The sequence below is a fragment of the Trachurus trachurus genome (assembly GCF_905171665.1).
Source record: "Trachurus trachurus genome assembly, chromosome: 23".
Lineage (NCBI taxonomy): Eukaryota > Metazoa > Chordata > Actinopteri > Carangiformes > Carangidae > Trachurus > Trachurus trachurus.
The window spans coordinates 9,397,675-9,415,809 of NC_139912.1; the positions used below are offsets into that span (position 1 = coordinate 9,397,675).

General features: G+C 41.9%; 3 protein-coding genes across 4 annotated transcripts; 1 reads left to right on the forward strand and 2 right to left on the reverse strand.

Moving 5' to 3' along the window:
• On the forward strand, positions 1–3,251 carry bik (BCL2 interacting killer). Of its 2 annotated transcripts, XM_083999266.1 has the most exons (6): positions 1–36; positions 132–160; positions 1,280–1,389; positions 1,536–1,688; positions 1,771–1,885; positions 2,610–3,251. In XM_083999266.1, exons 3-6 carry the CDS (start codon positions 1,289–1,291, stop codon positions 2,724–2,726), a joined length of 486 nt encoding a protein of 161 aa, XP_083855392.1. In that variant the 5' UTR covers positions 1–36; positions 132–160; positions 1,280–1,288; the 3' UTR covers positions 2,727–3,251. The 2 variants fall into 2 exon arrangements, with proteins under 2 accessions (XP_083855392.1, XP_083855391.1); XM_083999265.1 differs by lacking the exons at positions 1–36; positions 132–160 and having other exon boundaries at positions 890–1,389.
• Positions 3,252–3,361: 110 nt separating this feature from the next.
• mcat (malonyl CoA:ACP acyltransferase (mitochondrial)) lies at positions 3,362–6,703 on the reverse strand. Its single transcript, XM_083999799.1, has 5 exons — positions 6,022–6,703; positions 5,071–5,158; positions 4,767–4,984; positions 4,217–4,354; positions 3,362–3,689 (listed from the first exon to the last, which is right to left on the reverse strand). The coding sequence occupies exons 1-5, from the start codon at positions 6,460–6,462 to the stop codon at positions 3,417–3,419; spliced, it is 1,158 nt and encodes a 385-aa protein (XP_083855925.1). The 5' UTR covers positions 6,463–6,703; the 3' UTR covers positions 3,362–3,416.
• Positions 6,704–7,909: 1,206 nt separating this feature from the next.
• On the reverse strand, positions 7,910–17,101 carry def6c (DEF6 guanine nucleotide exchange factor c). The gene is made up of 12 exons (XM_083999151.1): positions 16,896–17,101; positions 15,994–16,134; positions 14,862–15,044; positions 13,648–13,878; positions 13,402–13,548; positions 13,193–13,301; positions 11,581–11,801; positions 11,385–11,492; positions 10,937–11,103; positions 9,890–10,088; positions 9,688–9,778; positions 7,910–8,388 (listed from the first exon to the last, which is right to left on the reverse strand). The coding sequence occupies exons 1-12, from the start codon at positions 16,989–16,991 to the stop codon at positions 8,174–8,176; spliced, it is 1,908 nt and encodes a 635-aa protein (XP_083855277.1). The 5' UTR covers positions 16,992–17,101; the 3' UTR covers positions 7,910–8,173.
• Between the last annotated feature and the right edge of the window lie 1,034 nt (positions 17,102–18,135).

Sequence of the window (18,135 nt, forward strand, 5' to 3'; positions counted from 1 at the left end):
AGTTACCTGAGAGCAACAAGATTAAAGGACGCTGCTGTAAGTACAGGAAAACACCTTACGATGATTTCTTTACTTCATTTATATAATTTTCAAAATACTATGATTATAATGTATCTATGTATTTATTACAGGGCGGCGTCCATTTTAATCTACACAAAAGGTAGGTTTTACTCTCTTTTTATTGTCTATGCACCTGTTGACTGTCAGGGCGGTAGGACGTTCATATCCTATTAGTAGGCTATATAACACGATATTATTATAACATAATACAATATGATTGATTGAGTTATTAATAAACATAGTTTGTTATTTTCAAATTAATCAACCTATGTGGATTTAAAGTGTTACCAAGTATGTGTGATCTTCAAAACGACCTTTGTTTGCTTTGGGTGAAAGGGATGATTTCATCTCTTTGTTATGACAATAGGCCAAACTACTACAGACTATTACACGAATTACACTCAAGAACTGTCCTGAGGATTATTTTTGCTGCCTTGTGTGTGATCATATTATTAAAATTCACACATTTATGTCCATATTTTCATGTATTTGTCTTTTAATTGGTTTAAAAAGAAAAGTTTTCCATTATTATGCTTCAGGATGTATAAATATACAAACATTAAACACATATAGAGACATTCTGTGGAACAAATTATGGTTTTTTTTCCTTCTTGGCAAGGGTAAAAAAGGCAGTTTGGTTGATTTGAGTTATGGAAATTGAGGCATTTGCATTCAGGCACATGATTGCAGCAGCACAACAGAAACTGGCTCCCGGACAGGTGCACGTAGGAGGCTACAACAAACACATGAAGGCCTGAGTGTAAACAGAGAATAAAAAGTCATACGTGTATTAAGAGAAAAGTAGATCAGATGTGCAGTAGTGTAATAAAGTCATCCTTAACCTCACCCACATTTGTTAGCCTAGTACTTAGTAAGAGTAAGTAGTAGCTACGCGGCCTACAACCGTTGGACTAAATCCAACAGGTGATGTCATCTCATCAAACCAAGGAGAGCCTGTTTTATCTACCTGGCGTCTCTCCCCAGTAACAAGGCCACCACCTATCCTGGTAACCTGACCCTCTATTTACACAGCCTGTTTATGACCGTTGGGAGTCAAGCAGGGATAACACACACACACACACACACACACACACACAGATAGACACTGTCAAACCACTGTGCCATTATCTACTCTGCATGGCTAATGAAGCCCCTGGTTTTATATAGTGCATGTACCACGATGACTCATTTGCATATTTGCTGGTTGTTGGTGTCCCAGAAAACAAAGATGGTGGAGCAAACAAGACAGCCGAGTCGTGTCGTCTCCCTCCAGGCTGGACCTGGCGAGGTGGACGCAGCAGGGGCCATCATGTTCGACGTGAACCTCAGGTACAACAAACAAAGGCCCTTGACTGTTACGTAATAACAACAACAACACCACACAGTTCAGACAGAATGACCCTCACGCAACAGACTGTGTGGGATCAGTTTAACTAAATAAAACAAACACTGAGTAAAAAAATCTCCTGCTGCAGGGTCAGTGACAGGAGTGCACGTGCTGTTGCTCGCCAACTGGCCGCGATCGGAGACCAGCTGGACCGGGAGTGGACCGGCCGAGGGCCAAACTGGCTTCCGACTCCTCTGCACATGCTGAGGCCGACTCAGGCGCTGACCAGGACCATCTATCGGTGAGAAGTCCGACTGAGCCTTTTTTTTTTCATGTTGTTTCACTCATCTGACCGGCTGTGACATGCTCTCGTCCCGTTGCAGTGATATCCACAGCCAGATGTGGAGCTTCCAGGGTCTCTGTGCTGCTGTGAAGGCCTGGATGGTGAACACTGGGCCGGGGCAGGGGGTCTTCAGAGCCGAGGCCTGGACAGCCTGGGTAACACTTGGCACTACACATGTTTCAATTGACCCTGTTTGTTTGTTTTTTAATATGATTTGTACTGTTTTCTTTTCCCTTTTCTTTCTTTCTGACCATACTGTATGAAGTTATTCTGATTCTTATTAGCATCTCCTATAAAAATGCCCATTCTCTTCCTTCTATTATTAGTGGGTTATAGTAGAGCAGATAAACACTCTTTAGTCATTTCTTTAGCTAAGGCTGCACCAATGAGGTTTAACTTTTAAACCAAATTAAGTCAAGGTATAAGATGAAATTCTGTCGCTCCAAATTGGTTTAAAATTAAGAAATGCACCCTGTTCCTGCTTGTGAAGGGATCCAAAACGCTCATCTACAACCAGACAGGATGAAAAAATGTCCTATTGCTCAGCACTGAGACACAAATGCACATCAAGTTTGACCCCACTACACTTAATTTTTCTGTTTTTCGTTTTCTTCTATTGTAAACAATGAAACACTAGAAAATTAAGGAAGCTGGGTAAATGACTTACTTATTATTTATTAAGGAGTGGGATAAAATAAACATAGCTGATTCTCACTCCTTTTTGAATATGTATAAAGAATGTAATGATTATGCTTTTGTTTTCTATGTTTTTGTATTCAATTTTTGTTCTATAACTTACTTATGTCTTTTAAAAACAAACCTGTACCTTATTTTTGCTTACATGAACATGAAAACCAATTCAGTTCAATCATTTTCCAGGTGTCCAGTTACAAACCGATGACCTGCGCTGGCTGGACCAGAGGAGCCGCGGTGACTGTGGCACTGGTGGCTGCAGTGGCCGTGTTCGGAGCGCTGTGGATGGAGTGGAAAGCCTGAGGCGCCATGAGCAGCAGGTCCTTTAGGGCCATTATACGTTTGACAGAAAAAAGAAAAAAAGGAAAAAAAAAACAAAAAAAACATTTGCAAACGAGTGACAATTATCAATTACTGCTAACTGATTTGTTCCTGCTGTTTACTTTGACTTCTCTTTTTTTATACTATTTTAATGAGCGGTATTGAGGCTGACACTTAAAAGACTGTGAACAACTTATTGGGCAAGCGACAAAAAAATAATATTAAGTAAAACTTAAACCGATCAGGGCCGTGTGGATATGTAGTTTAAATGAGTTGTAAGGAGTTGGCCAGCGTATTGTAGCAGTGACGTGTTGGTTCACAGTTGTCAAAAAGCATGTCACCATGACTGACTGGACTGTTGCTGGCCTGCAGTCTTTTGTATCCTGATTTGTTTCTTACTGGTTTAAGAGGCCAACACAGAATTTTTTTTTTTAAACAGATGATATATAGCCTGGTTTAATGGAAAATGAAGGGAGCTGGACTTTCTGTTGCAGACTTGAAACTGCTTTTCACGTGATGCAAATAAAATTCATAATGACAAACTGTTTCTGTCTCGTTAATAATAATAATAATAAAAAAAAGACAAATTTATTTAATTACACACACACAAACAAGACCCAAGGAAGCAACCACAGGAGCTTGCAAGGTCTAAGAGTCCACACCTCTGCATTATCAGTCTTCGTAAGTGGTGACGGGCACCTGCGTGTATGTTTTGTAGGCCTTCCTGTTGCACATCTGCAGCGTGGCGCCCAGCTGCTTCCCCGGGCCGACCTCGTAGGTGTGAGGGAAGCGCTCGCCCTGCGTCCGCTCGTAGATCTCGTGCAGCGTTTGCTCCCACTTCACGGGCGACACCAGCTGCTTCACCAGCTGCCTGCGCACGTGGCTCTCGTTCATGTAGCGCTTGCCGTCCACGTTGGAGTACACGTTGATCTCGGGACGCCGCACCTGCAGGAGGAGTCGTCGTGTGATTAAAGGGATAGTTCGACATTTTTGGCCATAATCCCTATAGTCATAGCAGGAGTAGGTTCATTATCTTTAATTATCGGTGCATGTTGTTTTGAGATCAGCGGGGCAGAGACGTGAGCTGCTCAGCGAACACAATGGAGGTGAACGGTACCGGTCCCCTGTCCCTCAAAAACTCATCAAATACACAATCCAACAACTCCAAAATGCTCTGGTGGACAAGTTGTGACCTGCATATTCACCATGCTATGAGATAAACATGTATAATTATGTAACATTACGACACATGAAGCAAATACTCTGAACTACTTCTCTGCCCTGTGGATCTCAAAACAACATGGACCGATAGTTAAAGGTAATGAACCTTCTATGACTATAGGGAATATGGCAATAGGCGAATTCGCCAAAATGTTGAACTATCCCTTTCATGCAAAATGGGAGAGGTGCTACATAATAATTAACATGATGGGTGATGGCTGTTGGCTACAGTAGAAAACACCACGACTGACCTCCACCTTCCTGAGCACCTCCCTCAGAGGTTCGGTGGCCGACGCCATCAGCTCCGTGTGAAAAGCTCCGCTGACCGGGAGACGTTTGGTCCTCATGAAGCCCAGACGCCTGGAGTTCTGCTGGAGGAAATCCAGAGCCTGCGAGGACGACACCACTATGATTAACAGAAACATTTAACTGGCAACTATTTTGATATATCAACATAGTTTGCATAAAAACAAATTGCCAAACATTTCCTGGTTCCAATTTCAAAAGAGAATTTTATGCTTTCAGAGCTTTTCATTACAGTTACTGGTATTTATAATTGAGATTAATGGACATTTTCAAACATAATAATGGTGATCATCATGATATATCAGCTATTTTTATTTTGTTGTGGATTTTTCCTTTGGGTATCAGTAAAGTTTGATCTGTTTTGATATAAACTATGAACCATGAACAAACATCTGGCTCTGGAGCAGGATATGACCTAAACAGCTGAGAAAAAAGAAAAAAAAACTATATTGGGTGAATATACAACACAGCTCTGATGAAACAGATGTGTCCCACCTGTTGGTGTCCTGCGATGACTCTGCCGTCAGGGAACAGGTAGTTGGCCACAGAGCACACAGGATCTTCGACCTTCAGACTCCTACAGTGCTCCTTCGCTTGCAAACAGGCGTATTTATACTGAGCCTGAGGTCGGCCGACGACCGACAGCATCCCACTGGGAACCAGCTCCGACGCCTTCTGCATGGCCTCGGCTCGCACTTTCACCACGTACAGAGCTGGATAGGTAGACGACACATCTGGGGTTAATGGGGCACTGAGTTTTTCACTGAGCTCCATCAGTATGTCCTGCATGTTTATTTACCTTCTGCGAAGTTCATGGCACCAGAAAAGACCAGAGCAGCAAATTCTCCGACACTGAAACCTGCAGCAGCAACACACGACTCAACGGCCTGAGGACAGATGTGAAGAGATAAAGAATATAACACCTCAGTAATAATAATAATATAATGGGTTAATGCAGACACAATTAATATCTTAATGACAGAAAATATATAATTTTATCAGATTCCAGCATTCTTCTTTGTTTTGTATCAGTATAAATTGAATGTTTAATCGGTTTATCAGACATAACAAGATAAAATATTTTCTAACTTCATAGATTGGACATTTTAATTGCAAAAAAAAGTTGAATCATGTCATTCTTCTACATTCATCTTCTTTCAACTTTTGGTACTTATACATTTTGCTCCTGTCCTGATCCTTATGCACTTTTATATAATGCAAGGTTTTTAATTGCAAGTATCTTTTTATATTTCAGCACTGAGTATCATATTACTTTTTAAGTTACAAATCAATATCCTGTTTTCATTTTAATAGACAATGTTCAACTTCAGCAAAAAGTGAAAATATTGACCAACTGAACAATATTATAGTGTAGCCTACTCCTTAGCTAGCCTATTATTAGTCAATTCATTGGTGGGCAGAATTGGTAATTATTGAGTAATTATTTAAGACATTTAAAAAGTAAAAAATATACTTGGAGATGCCACGACAGGAATATTTTATTTTTTTTCTAACACGTTATAGACAAAACTGAAAAATAATCAAGTGATAATGAAACAAATCGTTTGATTATTAGATGATCTCATCAGACAAGACATTGAGTTAAAAACACATTAACACTGTAGTTGCTGGATCATATCCTGTCCATAGATTACAGATTAATCGATTAATCATCATATCTTGTGAATTTCCTTCGGGATTAATAAAGCATCCATCCATCCATCCGACAGGTTGTGGGTCGGTGGCTCACCTTGGGGTTCTCCCGGTTGAGCCTCTCCACCGCGGCCAGCGAGGTGATGAACACGGCGGGCTGGCAGTGCACCGTCTTCAGCAGCTCCTCCTCGGGCCCGTCCAGGCACAGCGCCAGCAGGTCGTAGCCGAGGATCCTCCGGGCCACGGTGAACATCTCCTTCACGTTGGGGTACTTCAACAGCCCCCTGCACATGCCCACGAACTGGCTGCCCTGCCCGGGGAACAGGAACACGGAGCGGTCGCCCGGGTCCTTCCAGCGCCTCCAGCTCCGCGCCTCCTCCTCCTCCTCCGGCCCCTCGCTGCCCGGGACCGGGAGAGGAGCGGAGGTCTGCGGCGGCGGAGGAGGAGGGGGAGTGGGACCGCTGGAGGAGAGGGTCCGGCGGCCCAGAGACACCAGAGCCCCCCGGAACTTCCCTCTGACAACAACCACCGACAACATGGTGCAGTGAGTCCGAAACCTAACGATGTCTCACCGACCGGGTCAAAACAAACTCATCATCTGTCCGGATAAACTGCGGTTAAATAAAAAACAGACTCTCTACAACCTGCATGACACGGTGCAGGGCGCTGCCATGATGTTTGAAGCAGACTGTAAAGCTGGTTGACTGACTCTGTTTTCCTTCCGGGTCATGCTCTTCTCTGCTGCAGCGCCACCTTGAGGTATTTCTTTCTTTCTTTCTTTCTTTCTTTCTTTCTTTCTTTCTTTCTTTCTTTGATGAAGTTGTTTATTCTTGAAACCTTCTATTGAATATATAGAAACATTACCATTAACAGCTGTTAACGTCTAGGTACACATGTATCGTAATAATTGATTTTTTTTATTCTCATCTTTATGTATTTATCATGATTTTTTTTTTATTATTTATACTTTGTCTGATTAGTTACTGTTGTTATTCTTTTACCTCAGTCCTTAAGTGGGAATGAGTTGTAGGCTACTCTTCTTGCATAATTGTAAACTTTAAAATAAAGTATTCAAAAAAAGAAAGAAGAGAAATGTCATTTTACGCTGTGTAAAATAATGTAAATGGACAACTTGGAAAAAAGGCTTAAGATATTATTAACCTTGTTATTATTTTGGCTATAAACTATTGTTGCAAATGAAATGGCACCACTCCCACTTCACTTATAAATGCATTTATTTATACTATTGCAAATGATTTCAAATGAGTAAGGTTTGTGGAGAAAACGAATAGAAAAGCCTTGACTTTTTAATTTACTTTATGATAATTTTGTTTCCTAGTCCCAACCTTTAAATTGTTATGATGATGTAATGCTTTTTAAGGCTGGTACTGATATAAATAATTGAGATTTTTTAAATATAATCATCATGGTGATAGAAATAATATATCAGCTAATATTATATTTTGTGAATTTCCCCTCATGGTATCAGTTTTATCTTTATTGTAGTATAAATATGAACCACAAACAAACAACTTTCCTCGGGATTCTTTACATTTCACAGTGAAGGATTTATGAGCAGGACATGAACTGAGCATCTGAAAAATAAAGTAAATATGACGAGTCATTGTCACTTAAATATTCCTGTTGTGCAATTTCTGATCACTTATCTGCTCCATATGCTGATAATATATCTGTAATGAGAGCCTCGGGCGGTATATTTACCAGCTCGTTCACGTGTTGGGTTCAGCAGCTGCTCAGTATTTTGTTTTGTTTTGCAAACCGCTAAAGGTAAGAGTGTTGAAACCTCTGGCTCCTGTGCAATGATGTATTCACCTGCACTTTTTTTCAACCCTTTTCTTGTCTGCACTCGACTTCCTGTGGTTTCCACCGTCATCATCAGATACGAGCGAGAGAGGAGCAGCCGAGTCTGAGATGAACTGAGGCCGTTGTTCAGAGAGGTTTTAGTGAATTTTATTATTCACCGAGAAACTTTATTTGTACAAAAACTGTAAATTTCTGTTGATCTTAGACAAATGTGTTTTCATTTATTCCTGAATCATTCTCCATGTTAGTGTGTGCAACTCTGAGTATAAATATAATACAAAGCTTTTTAGCATGTTTTCTCTGCATCGCTCTAAATAACGTCTCTCCTTCCTCCTTCCACTCTCACTCTCTCGACACACACGACGAAGACTTTCTCTCATCACTTTTAAACTCGTACATTAGAGAACTTGTTCCCTTGTGGTTCATCACATCTGCCCGTTGGGTTTTCCCTGCGATTGGTCCGATTTGTCTGAGAGGTGGGCGGCCTCCAGCTGCTCCTCCAGCCTCTGCTCGTCCTCCGGATTCCTCCTGCTGTTCTGCTCGGCTCGGATCTTGAATTTGGAGATGAACTCGTTACTCGCCAGGGCGCCTTCCTTTTTGGGACACTTTTTTTGGGATGATAGGCTATGTTCCAAACGCTCTGAAGAGAAGAAAGAAAAAAACATCCAGTTGACTCCAAGTAAGGCCTCAAAACCGCCACTTAACTATGTCCCCCAATGAGTTTATGTTAACGTCCTATTTTAAGGAGTTAGGTCAGAGTTCAAGACAGAAGTTATTAGTTTCTGGAGCAGGTCCAAACCCAGGAATTTTTACAGATATCCTTTTTATTATTCTTATTTTGCTTTGTTCCCATGTGCTGCTGTAGAATTTATTCAAGAACCCAGATAATGTCTCATCATCTCTCTCCCCTTCAAGGACAAAGTGCAAACTCAACTGCATCGTCCCACTGTGCAAAATGCTGAACTAGTGATGATTTTTCTATTATTTATATTTGTTTTGAGATGGATTACTTCAATTAATTTGTTTTATTTTTCTTCTATTAGTTTCTTTATATTGTTTGCTTATCTAACAATTGTGTTTATTTTACGGATAATGCTATAAGTACATTAGGTCATTCATGTAGGTCAACCAGTTTATGACCAGCATGCACCTGTGTGGGCCTATGTTTTTTTTTGTTTGTTTGAGGATGAGTAGCCGCTACATAAAGGTTAAATTACATCTGATTGGATTTTTTCTCCATGAGAAAAGATACTTTGATACTTTCAAATGAAAAGTTGTGATAACAGAACCTCCTCATAGTTTCAATGTTCTAATCTGTGTTGGGTTTTTTAATAATTTTTAATAATTAATTAAATAATAATAATAATTAATTTAAAGGGATAGTTCAACATTTTGGCAAATTGGCCCATTGCCATAATCCCTATAGTTTTAGGAGTAGGTTCGTTACCTTTATATGTTGGTGTAAGCTATTTTTTAGGAACGGTGGAGCAGAGCTGCAAGCTGCTCAGAGGCAAATGCAGAGGCTGTTTGCTGAAACACTGCCCTCGACAGGAACGCGCATCAGCGGTTTTACATGAATTTACCTCGAAAACAACTTTGTCTCGTAACGTTCTGTTATTATCTCATAGCGTGGTGAATGTGCAGGTCACAACTTGTCCACGAGAGTGTTTTGGAGTTGTTGGATTGTGTATTTGATGAGTTTGATGAGGGAAACAAAGAAATCCCATTAGCCTCTGTAGCGTAGCTCTGAGCAGCTCGCGGCTCTGCTCCGCTGTTGTTAAAACAACATGCGCCGACAATTAAAGGTAACAAACCTACTGCTATGACTATAGGGATTATGGCAATGGGCCAATTTGCCAAAATGTTGAACTATCCCTTTAAATGAAGGTAATAATATAATTAATATCATGATGACATGTAGTAGGTAGAGACGCTGCACCTCCAGGAGTGATGGGCGTCATCAGGCGGTTCAGCTGGACGTTCCAGTGACGCACATGTTGACTGGCGTTCCTCAGCTTCTCCTGCACCTCCTGAGGCCAGAGCAGGAAAGTCACATCTGCTCGTCAGTGTTTTTGTTTTATTGATTTTAAACACACACAGAGCTAATCGCAGCACTCCTCCTCCTCTCTCCCTCTCCTCACCTCCAGGCGCTGGTGGCTCCTCTGGCGCGACGCCCTCAGGTCCTGCAGCTCCTGCGAGGCCGAGTGGAGGGCCGAGGGCGTGTCCACCTCGGCGCTGCCGTCTTCGTCCTGCATCATGGTGCAGAGGTTCTCCAGGGCCCTCTGCTGCTCCTGCAGGAGCTGGAACTGCTTCTTCTTCTCCTCCTCAGCCTGCAGCAACCTGGAGAGAAAAAAAAAGAAGAAAGAGCAGAAGAAGTTGAGGAGCTGGTTTGGTTTGGTTTGGTTTGGTTTGACCCAATTACCAACAGCAGCTTTGACACACAGAGTTAATGGAAGCAATTATGAAACCATCAGCACGCGATTGACGCAATCTACTTCAAACACATCGACATGACACACATATTTCAGTGCAACTCGGATTTCCGTGGAAGTCCTTATCTTGAACTAGTTTCTCATTGTAAATAAACATCCACAGATCCTCTGAGAAGACACTGCTCTGTTCAGTGTCGGGCTAAAACGCTGACAGTCGCCTGTAAACTAATATAGGATTATAAAACAGCATTAAATATCTGATTTATATCCCCCTGAGCATTGTGGGAATTTATAGCTCTATATCTCAGAGCATTATTAGCCCCTAATTCAGTGGTTCCCAACCTTTTCTGGCTCATGACCCCATTTTGACATCACAATCAAGATGTGCCAGCTCAGACATTTTTATATGCTGCATTTTATTTTAACTAGCTTTAAATTCGAAAAAGTGAAAGTGTAGAATACAGTTGTTTAGGATTGTGTGTGGTGTTTTAATCATATTTTTTTTTAAAGAATAATAATTAGTTTAAAAAATATTTTTTATCAATTACTGGACATTTCAGGCGACCCCACAACCTAATAGGCCCCAATAGGAGTTATCCAAATGATAACAGGGTCTGCTTTAATATTCTTGAGCTCACTTCTCTCAGTTTTGCCCGAGAGGAAGCTCACAGTGTCCGACATTGTGTTATCCCTGGTTTAGAGCCCAGAGGGATGTGTGTATGTGTATGTGTGTGTGTGTGTGTGTGTGTGTGTCACCTCTGCAGTTCCTGCCCGGCCCGCTCCTCCTCCAGTCGAGCCTGGATCTCCATGTTGAGCGCCGACTCCAGTTTCCGCTGCGTCAGCTCCAGCTCCTGGATCCTCTTCTTCTGCTGCTCGGCCTCCTTCGCCTTCTCCTGCATCTCTGCCTGCATGCTGTCTCTCAACTACACACACACACACACACACACATGCATACACACGCACACACACACAAACAGCACCAGTTAAGTGGAAAAAACTGACCTATTCCTGAATCACCTTTTCCACGAATGTCGTAACCGTTTCTCCACATCATCACTAAAGGTTAAATCTGACTTTTATAATGCCAATGTGTTGGTGCTGTTTCCACAGATCATCAGACCCAACGGGACGGACGTCAACTCCCGTTTCAGAGGAACTGTAAATAAATCTTCTCATCTGGCTTCTCATCAACTTTTTTCCTCACCATCTCAGCTTCTTTCAACTGCCTCTCCAGCTCCATCTGCACCTCCCTCTGTTTCCTCCTTTCTCTCTCCTCCGCTTCCCTTCGTCTAGTTTCCAACTCCCGTGCGTGCTGCAAAACACCAACACACACATATAAGCTCGTCATACAGACACAGATTCATCCCTCCTCTGATCCCCCGTCCTCCTCCCTCTTTTACCTGGATGATGCTTTCGATCTCCAGGTCCTGTCTGTCTTTCTCTTTCTCCATCTTCTCCGTCTCCTGGATGTTCGAGTCGTCCGATTGGCTGCTGCAGCTGCTGCGGGCGCTCCGGCTGCGCTCCCGTTGGCTGTGTTCCCGCTGGACCCGCCTCTTCAGTTTGAGTTCTTGGTGAAAGGAAGACTTGCCTTCGCTCTGGAGACGGAGGGCTGTCTGCAGGGCTGGAGAGGTGACACACACACACACACACACACACACAAACATGGATATCCTACTGTAAATGAACAGTGTTAACAGTTGTCGCTGTGGTTGTGGTTGATTTAGCTGGGATGTGCATAATGAAATAATGAAATAATTCACGGCCTTTAAAATAAACACGATAAGAAAAATTATGCAACTTTGAAATTTCTCAGTGTCACATGACAACGTTGTTGAAAATGAGCTGGAATGTCAATGTCACATTCAACAAAACAAAAACACGACTCCTCCAGATTCCTACTGCTCCTTTCTCTCTCCTCTGCTTGTTGTGTGTCTTGTGACATCTTCTCCCTGCTCTAACGTTAAAGGGATAGTTCAACATTTTGGCAAATTGGCCCATTGCCATAATCCCTTTAGTTTGAGGAGTAGGTTTGTTACCTTTAATTGTCAGTGCAAGCTATTTTTAGAATGGCGAAGCAGAGCCACGAGCTGCTCAGAGCTACGCTATGGAGGCTAATGGGATTTCTTGGTTTCCCTCATCAAACTCATCAAATACACAATCCAACAACTCCAAAACGCTCTGGTGGACAAGTTGTGACCTGCACATTCACCACGCTATGAGATAATAACGGAAAGTTACCAGACTGAGTTGTTTTAGAGGCAAATGCAGAGACTGCTTATTGAAAAACTGCCCCTGACCGGAACACGCATAAGTGGTTTTGCATGAATTTACCTCAAAAACAACTCCGTCTCAGAGTTTTTGGTTATTATCTCATAGCGTGGTGAATGTGCAGGTCTTGTCCATGAGAGCGTTTTGGAGTTGTTGGACCAAGAAATCCCATTAGCCTCAGTAGCGTAGCTCTGAGCAGCTTGCGGCTCTGCTCCGCCGTTCTAAAAATAGCTTGCACCGACAATTATTATGGCAATGGGCCAATTTGCCATACTATTATGAACTATCCCTTTAATAAACATATACACATAAGATGGTTAGAGCTGCACATAATGATAATTTTCATCACCAGTTTATCTGATGATTAATAAATTGCCCACTTGTTTAGTTTGTGAACAACAGAAAGCAGCAGGAAACATTCACAATTTCCAAAACTCATGACCTTGAATCGCTTGTTTTATCCAAGTAACACCCCAAAAGAAAAAGAAAAAAAAAGATTTACCATCATGCATAATTCAAACAAAGCTCCAGATTCTCATATTTGCGGAGCAGGAAGCAACAAATATTTGACATCTCTGTGTGAACCTGTTGAACTCATCACCAAATGGGTTCAAATTAAATAAAAAAAAGTTCAGGAGTTTTGGTGTTTAGCAGATGAGCAGAAGTCCAAAGATGTTATTTATAAATCGGTGGTGTTAATTTGTGATTGTTTCCTTGTGTTTCCACTTGTACACACCAACACACCTTGAGTCCACTCCACCTTCTGCTTCTGGTCAGACGCACTCATCTCGTAGGTTTTATTGTGAGTTTTCACACAGAACAGGCAGCGCTTCCCGTCCCTGTCTGGAAGAGGCTGCGGCGCGGGGAAGAAACAGTCAGCGAGTTAGTTTAATAGTTGGTTGAAGAAGGTGAGGGGGTGGTGAACTCGTTTGGACTAATGTTTCCACACCAACCTCTATCACGCAGCTTTTATCCAGCTGGATTTCTCCTTTCTTGTCTTTCAGGTCCTCGCTGACGTAGTAGGACACGGAGAGCGGCTTCAGCACGAACCAGCGCTCGGTCCAGTTCCTACGCACGTGGCCCTTTTTCCACATGTAACCCTGGAAAACAGCGTTCAGGATGAAGACGACAGAAGAAGCAGATGATTTGACTAATAAATTAATAAAATAAAAGAATAAAAGGTTGATAGAAATGCTCACCCTCTTCAGGACGTTGTGGTACATCTCCAGGAAGACCTCGTCCAGCGCCAGGCTGAAGGCCTCGCCGCTGGTGACCCTCAGCAGCTGACCCGCACCCATGTGCTCCAGGAACGACCACACGGACATCCCTTCCTCCTGGAACGTGGCATCCTGGGATATCAAGTCCTCCAAGAGCTTCCCATCCCACTCCTCATTCACAGCTGTGGAGATTTTCTTGAGCAGATACTCCACCTTAAAAAAAAATAAAAAAACAACAGCCAGATACTTTTACATATTAGCATTTATGGTAACACTTTACTTGAATAGGTATTCATAAGATTGACATAAAACTGTCATAACCATGACATAACAGCACTTTTGATGCAAAGTTGACATTATTTGAGATGTCCTTGTTATGAGAACTTGACATCATTTTTAAAGTTTGGCAATTCTGGTCTGCTATGACAGTTTAAATTGTCTTTATGTCAAGTTGTCAGAACAAAAACATCTCAAACAATGTCAACTTTGCATTAAAAGTGACATAACTTACCGAATGGCACTTAACGACAGCTGTCATAAGTATTCACTGATGTTTATGACAGCTGTTATGTCATGGTTATGACCGTGTTATGTCAATCTTATGACTACCTATTCAAGTAAAGTGTTACCGCATTTATACAGGATCAGCCGATACAGGCATTGACATCTTGTATCAGTATGATTCAGTGATATACGTTTACAGAGGAAGGCTAGCTGTGCTGCCGGTACAAAGGCAGTTTATTTTGGTCTCTGTCGACAGGAAACCAAACGCATTATGGAGGAAGTGCAGGAAGGAAGAGCCTCATTAACTTACTAACTTGCACTGCTGTGAAAAAATGTAAAATGGTCGGACTTTGTTGGGGACACAAGCTGGGGTTTTATGGAGCCTAATATTTCTTTCTAGCAATAAACCGGTCACAGTGAAAGTGGCTCAGCTCGCAGCTGCGTTAAAAGCTGTGGTGGTGAGACTTATCGCTGATTAAATCTTCATTCGTTATTGAAGACATGTTTGCACTTATCGAATGTTATGTGTATATATATTTGTGACCCTAGTTTTATCTCGATTGTCATGATTCTCAGCCAACCCCTAATCAATCAAGTCTCAATCAAATCCTTCAGTTACAACACTAAATGTTCACTATTGACCCCAATTTCCTGTTTTTGATACGCTAATTATCTCCTCCGTCATCGTTTACCTCCTCTGCTATCATCACCAGCGGGTAGCGATCCTCAGACAGGAGGTTGAATAAACAGAAGAGCTTGAAACAGTCCCTCTCCGATAGCAGCGCCCCCTGTGGCGGCCCCTTGAAGTTCTTCTTCATCGTCATCATCCAGCACAGGTCGTCGAACTTCTCCTTATCGAACATCCCCTCTTTAACCTGAGAAGACAAAAAAAAAACACGGCGACGACTTCAGTGCCTTTAATAACCGTGGAAAATATTATATCAACAAACAAAAACACAATCCAGGTTAATGGGAAGTTGCTCCGCCCACTTTAACCCTTGACTTTATCTCCACCTCTATATGTCGCTCGGCTTCTGAACTAAATTTCCTCATACCTGGTGAGAGCAACAAGGACAAAGATAAAGATGAACTGTCAGCAGAGGGGAACAGTTCATTTATTTGAGAGCTGCACTGAAGGATATTTTCCCACTATCTGCAAATACGAATCGACTTTGAGTCACTGAAGACACTTAGAAAGACAAATATTGTGCTTTTGACTCAATTTTCTTTTATTTTGTGAACTATAATAGGCCATACACTGTCTGTTTCAACTTAGCAGTACTTTAACAATGGCGACGTTGGAAAAACATGAGGCTGAAGATTCGTCACCAGAGCCTCCGTGGCCTTATTTCAACTCGAGGTTTGTAATTTTTTTTTTTTTAGAAATAAAGAATGATTCATGTTGTTTTAATTGTTGGCTGTGTTGACCAAACTTCACTGCTGCCTGAAATAAATTTTAAAAAATTCACCATCCAGCCTGAGTAAGCATGTGGAGCTATGTACGGTTTGGTTAATCCCAGATAAACTTTCAAACACACAGTTTGTAGTTGTTGGCTTCTTCTGTCCTTCTTCCCTTTGTTGATTCAGTTGTGTTTTTATGGCCTTTTTCCGCCGCCTTTTGGCTAATTCAACAATCTATTTATTCTCAGTAAGTCTGTAGGTTTTGTGAATTTTGAGCAACTCTCTTCGAGCAGCTATGTAGTTTTAAATTTGTCACATAGTTGTTAAAGTGCCATTTCCTGCCAATAATTCACAACTCGTATAAAGCTGTTAAAACAGTGCCATCAAGATGTCTGCTGTTAGAAATAAAAGTGCATACCGTACCTTATCCAGTATATATTTGTTGAGGTAAGGCATGTAGCCATGATTGGACACCGGCCCGTCATCGTCGTCCTGAAAGTGCTCCTCCAGAGCCACGGGGTCGTGTGGGATGTGCAGCACGGTGTACAGGTTGTGGGAAAGCACCTGAAGGAGAATTGAATTGAATATAGAAGCTCTATATGACCTCACTCAAAATGCACAAAAGTCAGCAGCACATATAAGTCTGTGAGTCTTCTGTGTGCTCCTCCATATTTCTTCATATATCTACTACAAACACACACACACACACAAGTACAGACAGCTGGTCCTCGGGGACTAATGCATGTCAGGACAGCTTTCTGCCAGTTCCCTGGATTCTTCTCAGCTGTGGGGGCTCAGGCAGGCAAGTAGGAACTGGACAGAAAAGCAACATGACAGACACAAATAACACTCACCGTGGTGTCACAGATAGCAAAAAATAAGGTCAAAATACAGCTTCTTTGTTGTGTCTTGTGTTATAGTTTGATTTTTTTTTTTAAAGGCCCTGATAGCGGTGGTTTTGTGTTTCTCATAAAGAGCATGGCCCACTGGGAAAAGCTGGACTTTGAGCTGTGAAGCCAGAACACAGGTTCACACCTTATACCTCCAATCTGAGCATGTTTGTTAGGAGAAAACTGGAAGCTTCAGCAAATATTTGGTCTTCTCTGAGAGCTTGTAGAGCCTCTGTGTTACCCACGTTGCATCTTTAACTCATATATAATATAGCATGTCATACAGAGAAATACAGAACGAGTTGAGCTCTGGTATATTCCAAGCAAAAAGTCGCAGAAAACTGTGTGTAAAGTGTGTGTCTGTGCTGCCCAGGAGTCGACCCCTCGGCTCGGTTTCCTGAACTCAAAACAACTCCCAGTCACTCCCCATCTTACCTTTAACTGCGATTTGGAGACTTTCCCACACTTCTCCACGTCCAGCGATGTGAACGCGTACCAGATGGACTTGAGCAGTTCGGATTTCAGGTCCATTTCGGAGACCTCGTCGTGCGCAAAAAGAACTACATTTCCAAAGCGCAGAGCGAGGACTTTTTTACGCAGCAGCAGCAGCAGGAGCAGCGGCGGCGGTGGCGGCGAGAATTGCCAAATAAAATATGGGGCAGAGCGCAGACTGCTGTGCAAACGGCAAAGGACCTAAATGAGTCAGATGTAGGGCAGACTTAAAGAGGCGGAGAGTAGAGATAAAGCCTGGAGTCCCACACGGTCCTCAACAATGAACAGTCCGACTTTACTCATATTTTAAACCTTTTTCTTTATCTTTAATCCTCCAATAACACGAATAAGTCACTTTGAATACAACAAAAACGTAGCATTCAGGCGTAATCTCCATTTATCCAAGCTCCATTTCTAACATTTGAGACATTTATTCAGACAGTCGCCTAGGGGCTGGATTTCTGAATTCCTCAAAGTGCTCAAAGCCAAAAAACCAAAAGGCAAATGAATGGTATCCGTGCTGTTATCAGATTCAGGAGGCTCGCTGAGGGTTCAGGGACACACCCATTAGTGGGTTCAAAGCTTAAAGCCATTTTTAATCAGCAGCTTCAAAATCAGAAACGTGGAGGGGCAGTGGCTACATGATATAGGCCTACAGCATTTTTTTTAAATACCTATTCTCAACCAACTCTGGATTTATTCTGTTTATTCTGTTCAGTGGAAACATAACAGTGAAGTTATGTTGTCTTTAAACTCATTATTGTAAGAATTTTAAGTTATTTTACACACTGAATTATATATTTTATGGATAAAGTGTCTTTGTAGTGTGGCAACAAATATTTGACTGGGTGATGTACTGAAAATTAAAGTTGCAACATGTCTAATCAAGTTGATGCACAGTCTTCTCACTTTTTGGTCTTTATATAGCCTACATGTGTAACCTACTGATATCCAAGTGCCAAAGATCTGTTATTTCTGGTGATATTTTTTCTCTCCCCTTATCACACAGCTAATCAGCAACACCAAAGATGTTTTTCAGTACAATTGTGAGATAAATGCTCGTTGTGGTTTCCTTGTGTTTAAGGTGTTGCTTGCATGTTTCTCAGATCACAGTCAGCTTCTGTCGGCGAAAGAAGTGAAAGCACTGTGGATGTGGAAACGTGAAGCAAAATGGGTTAAACAA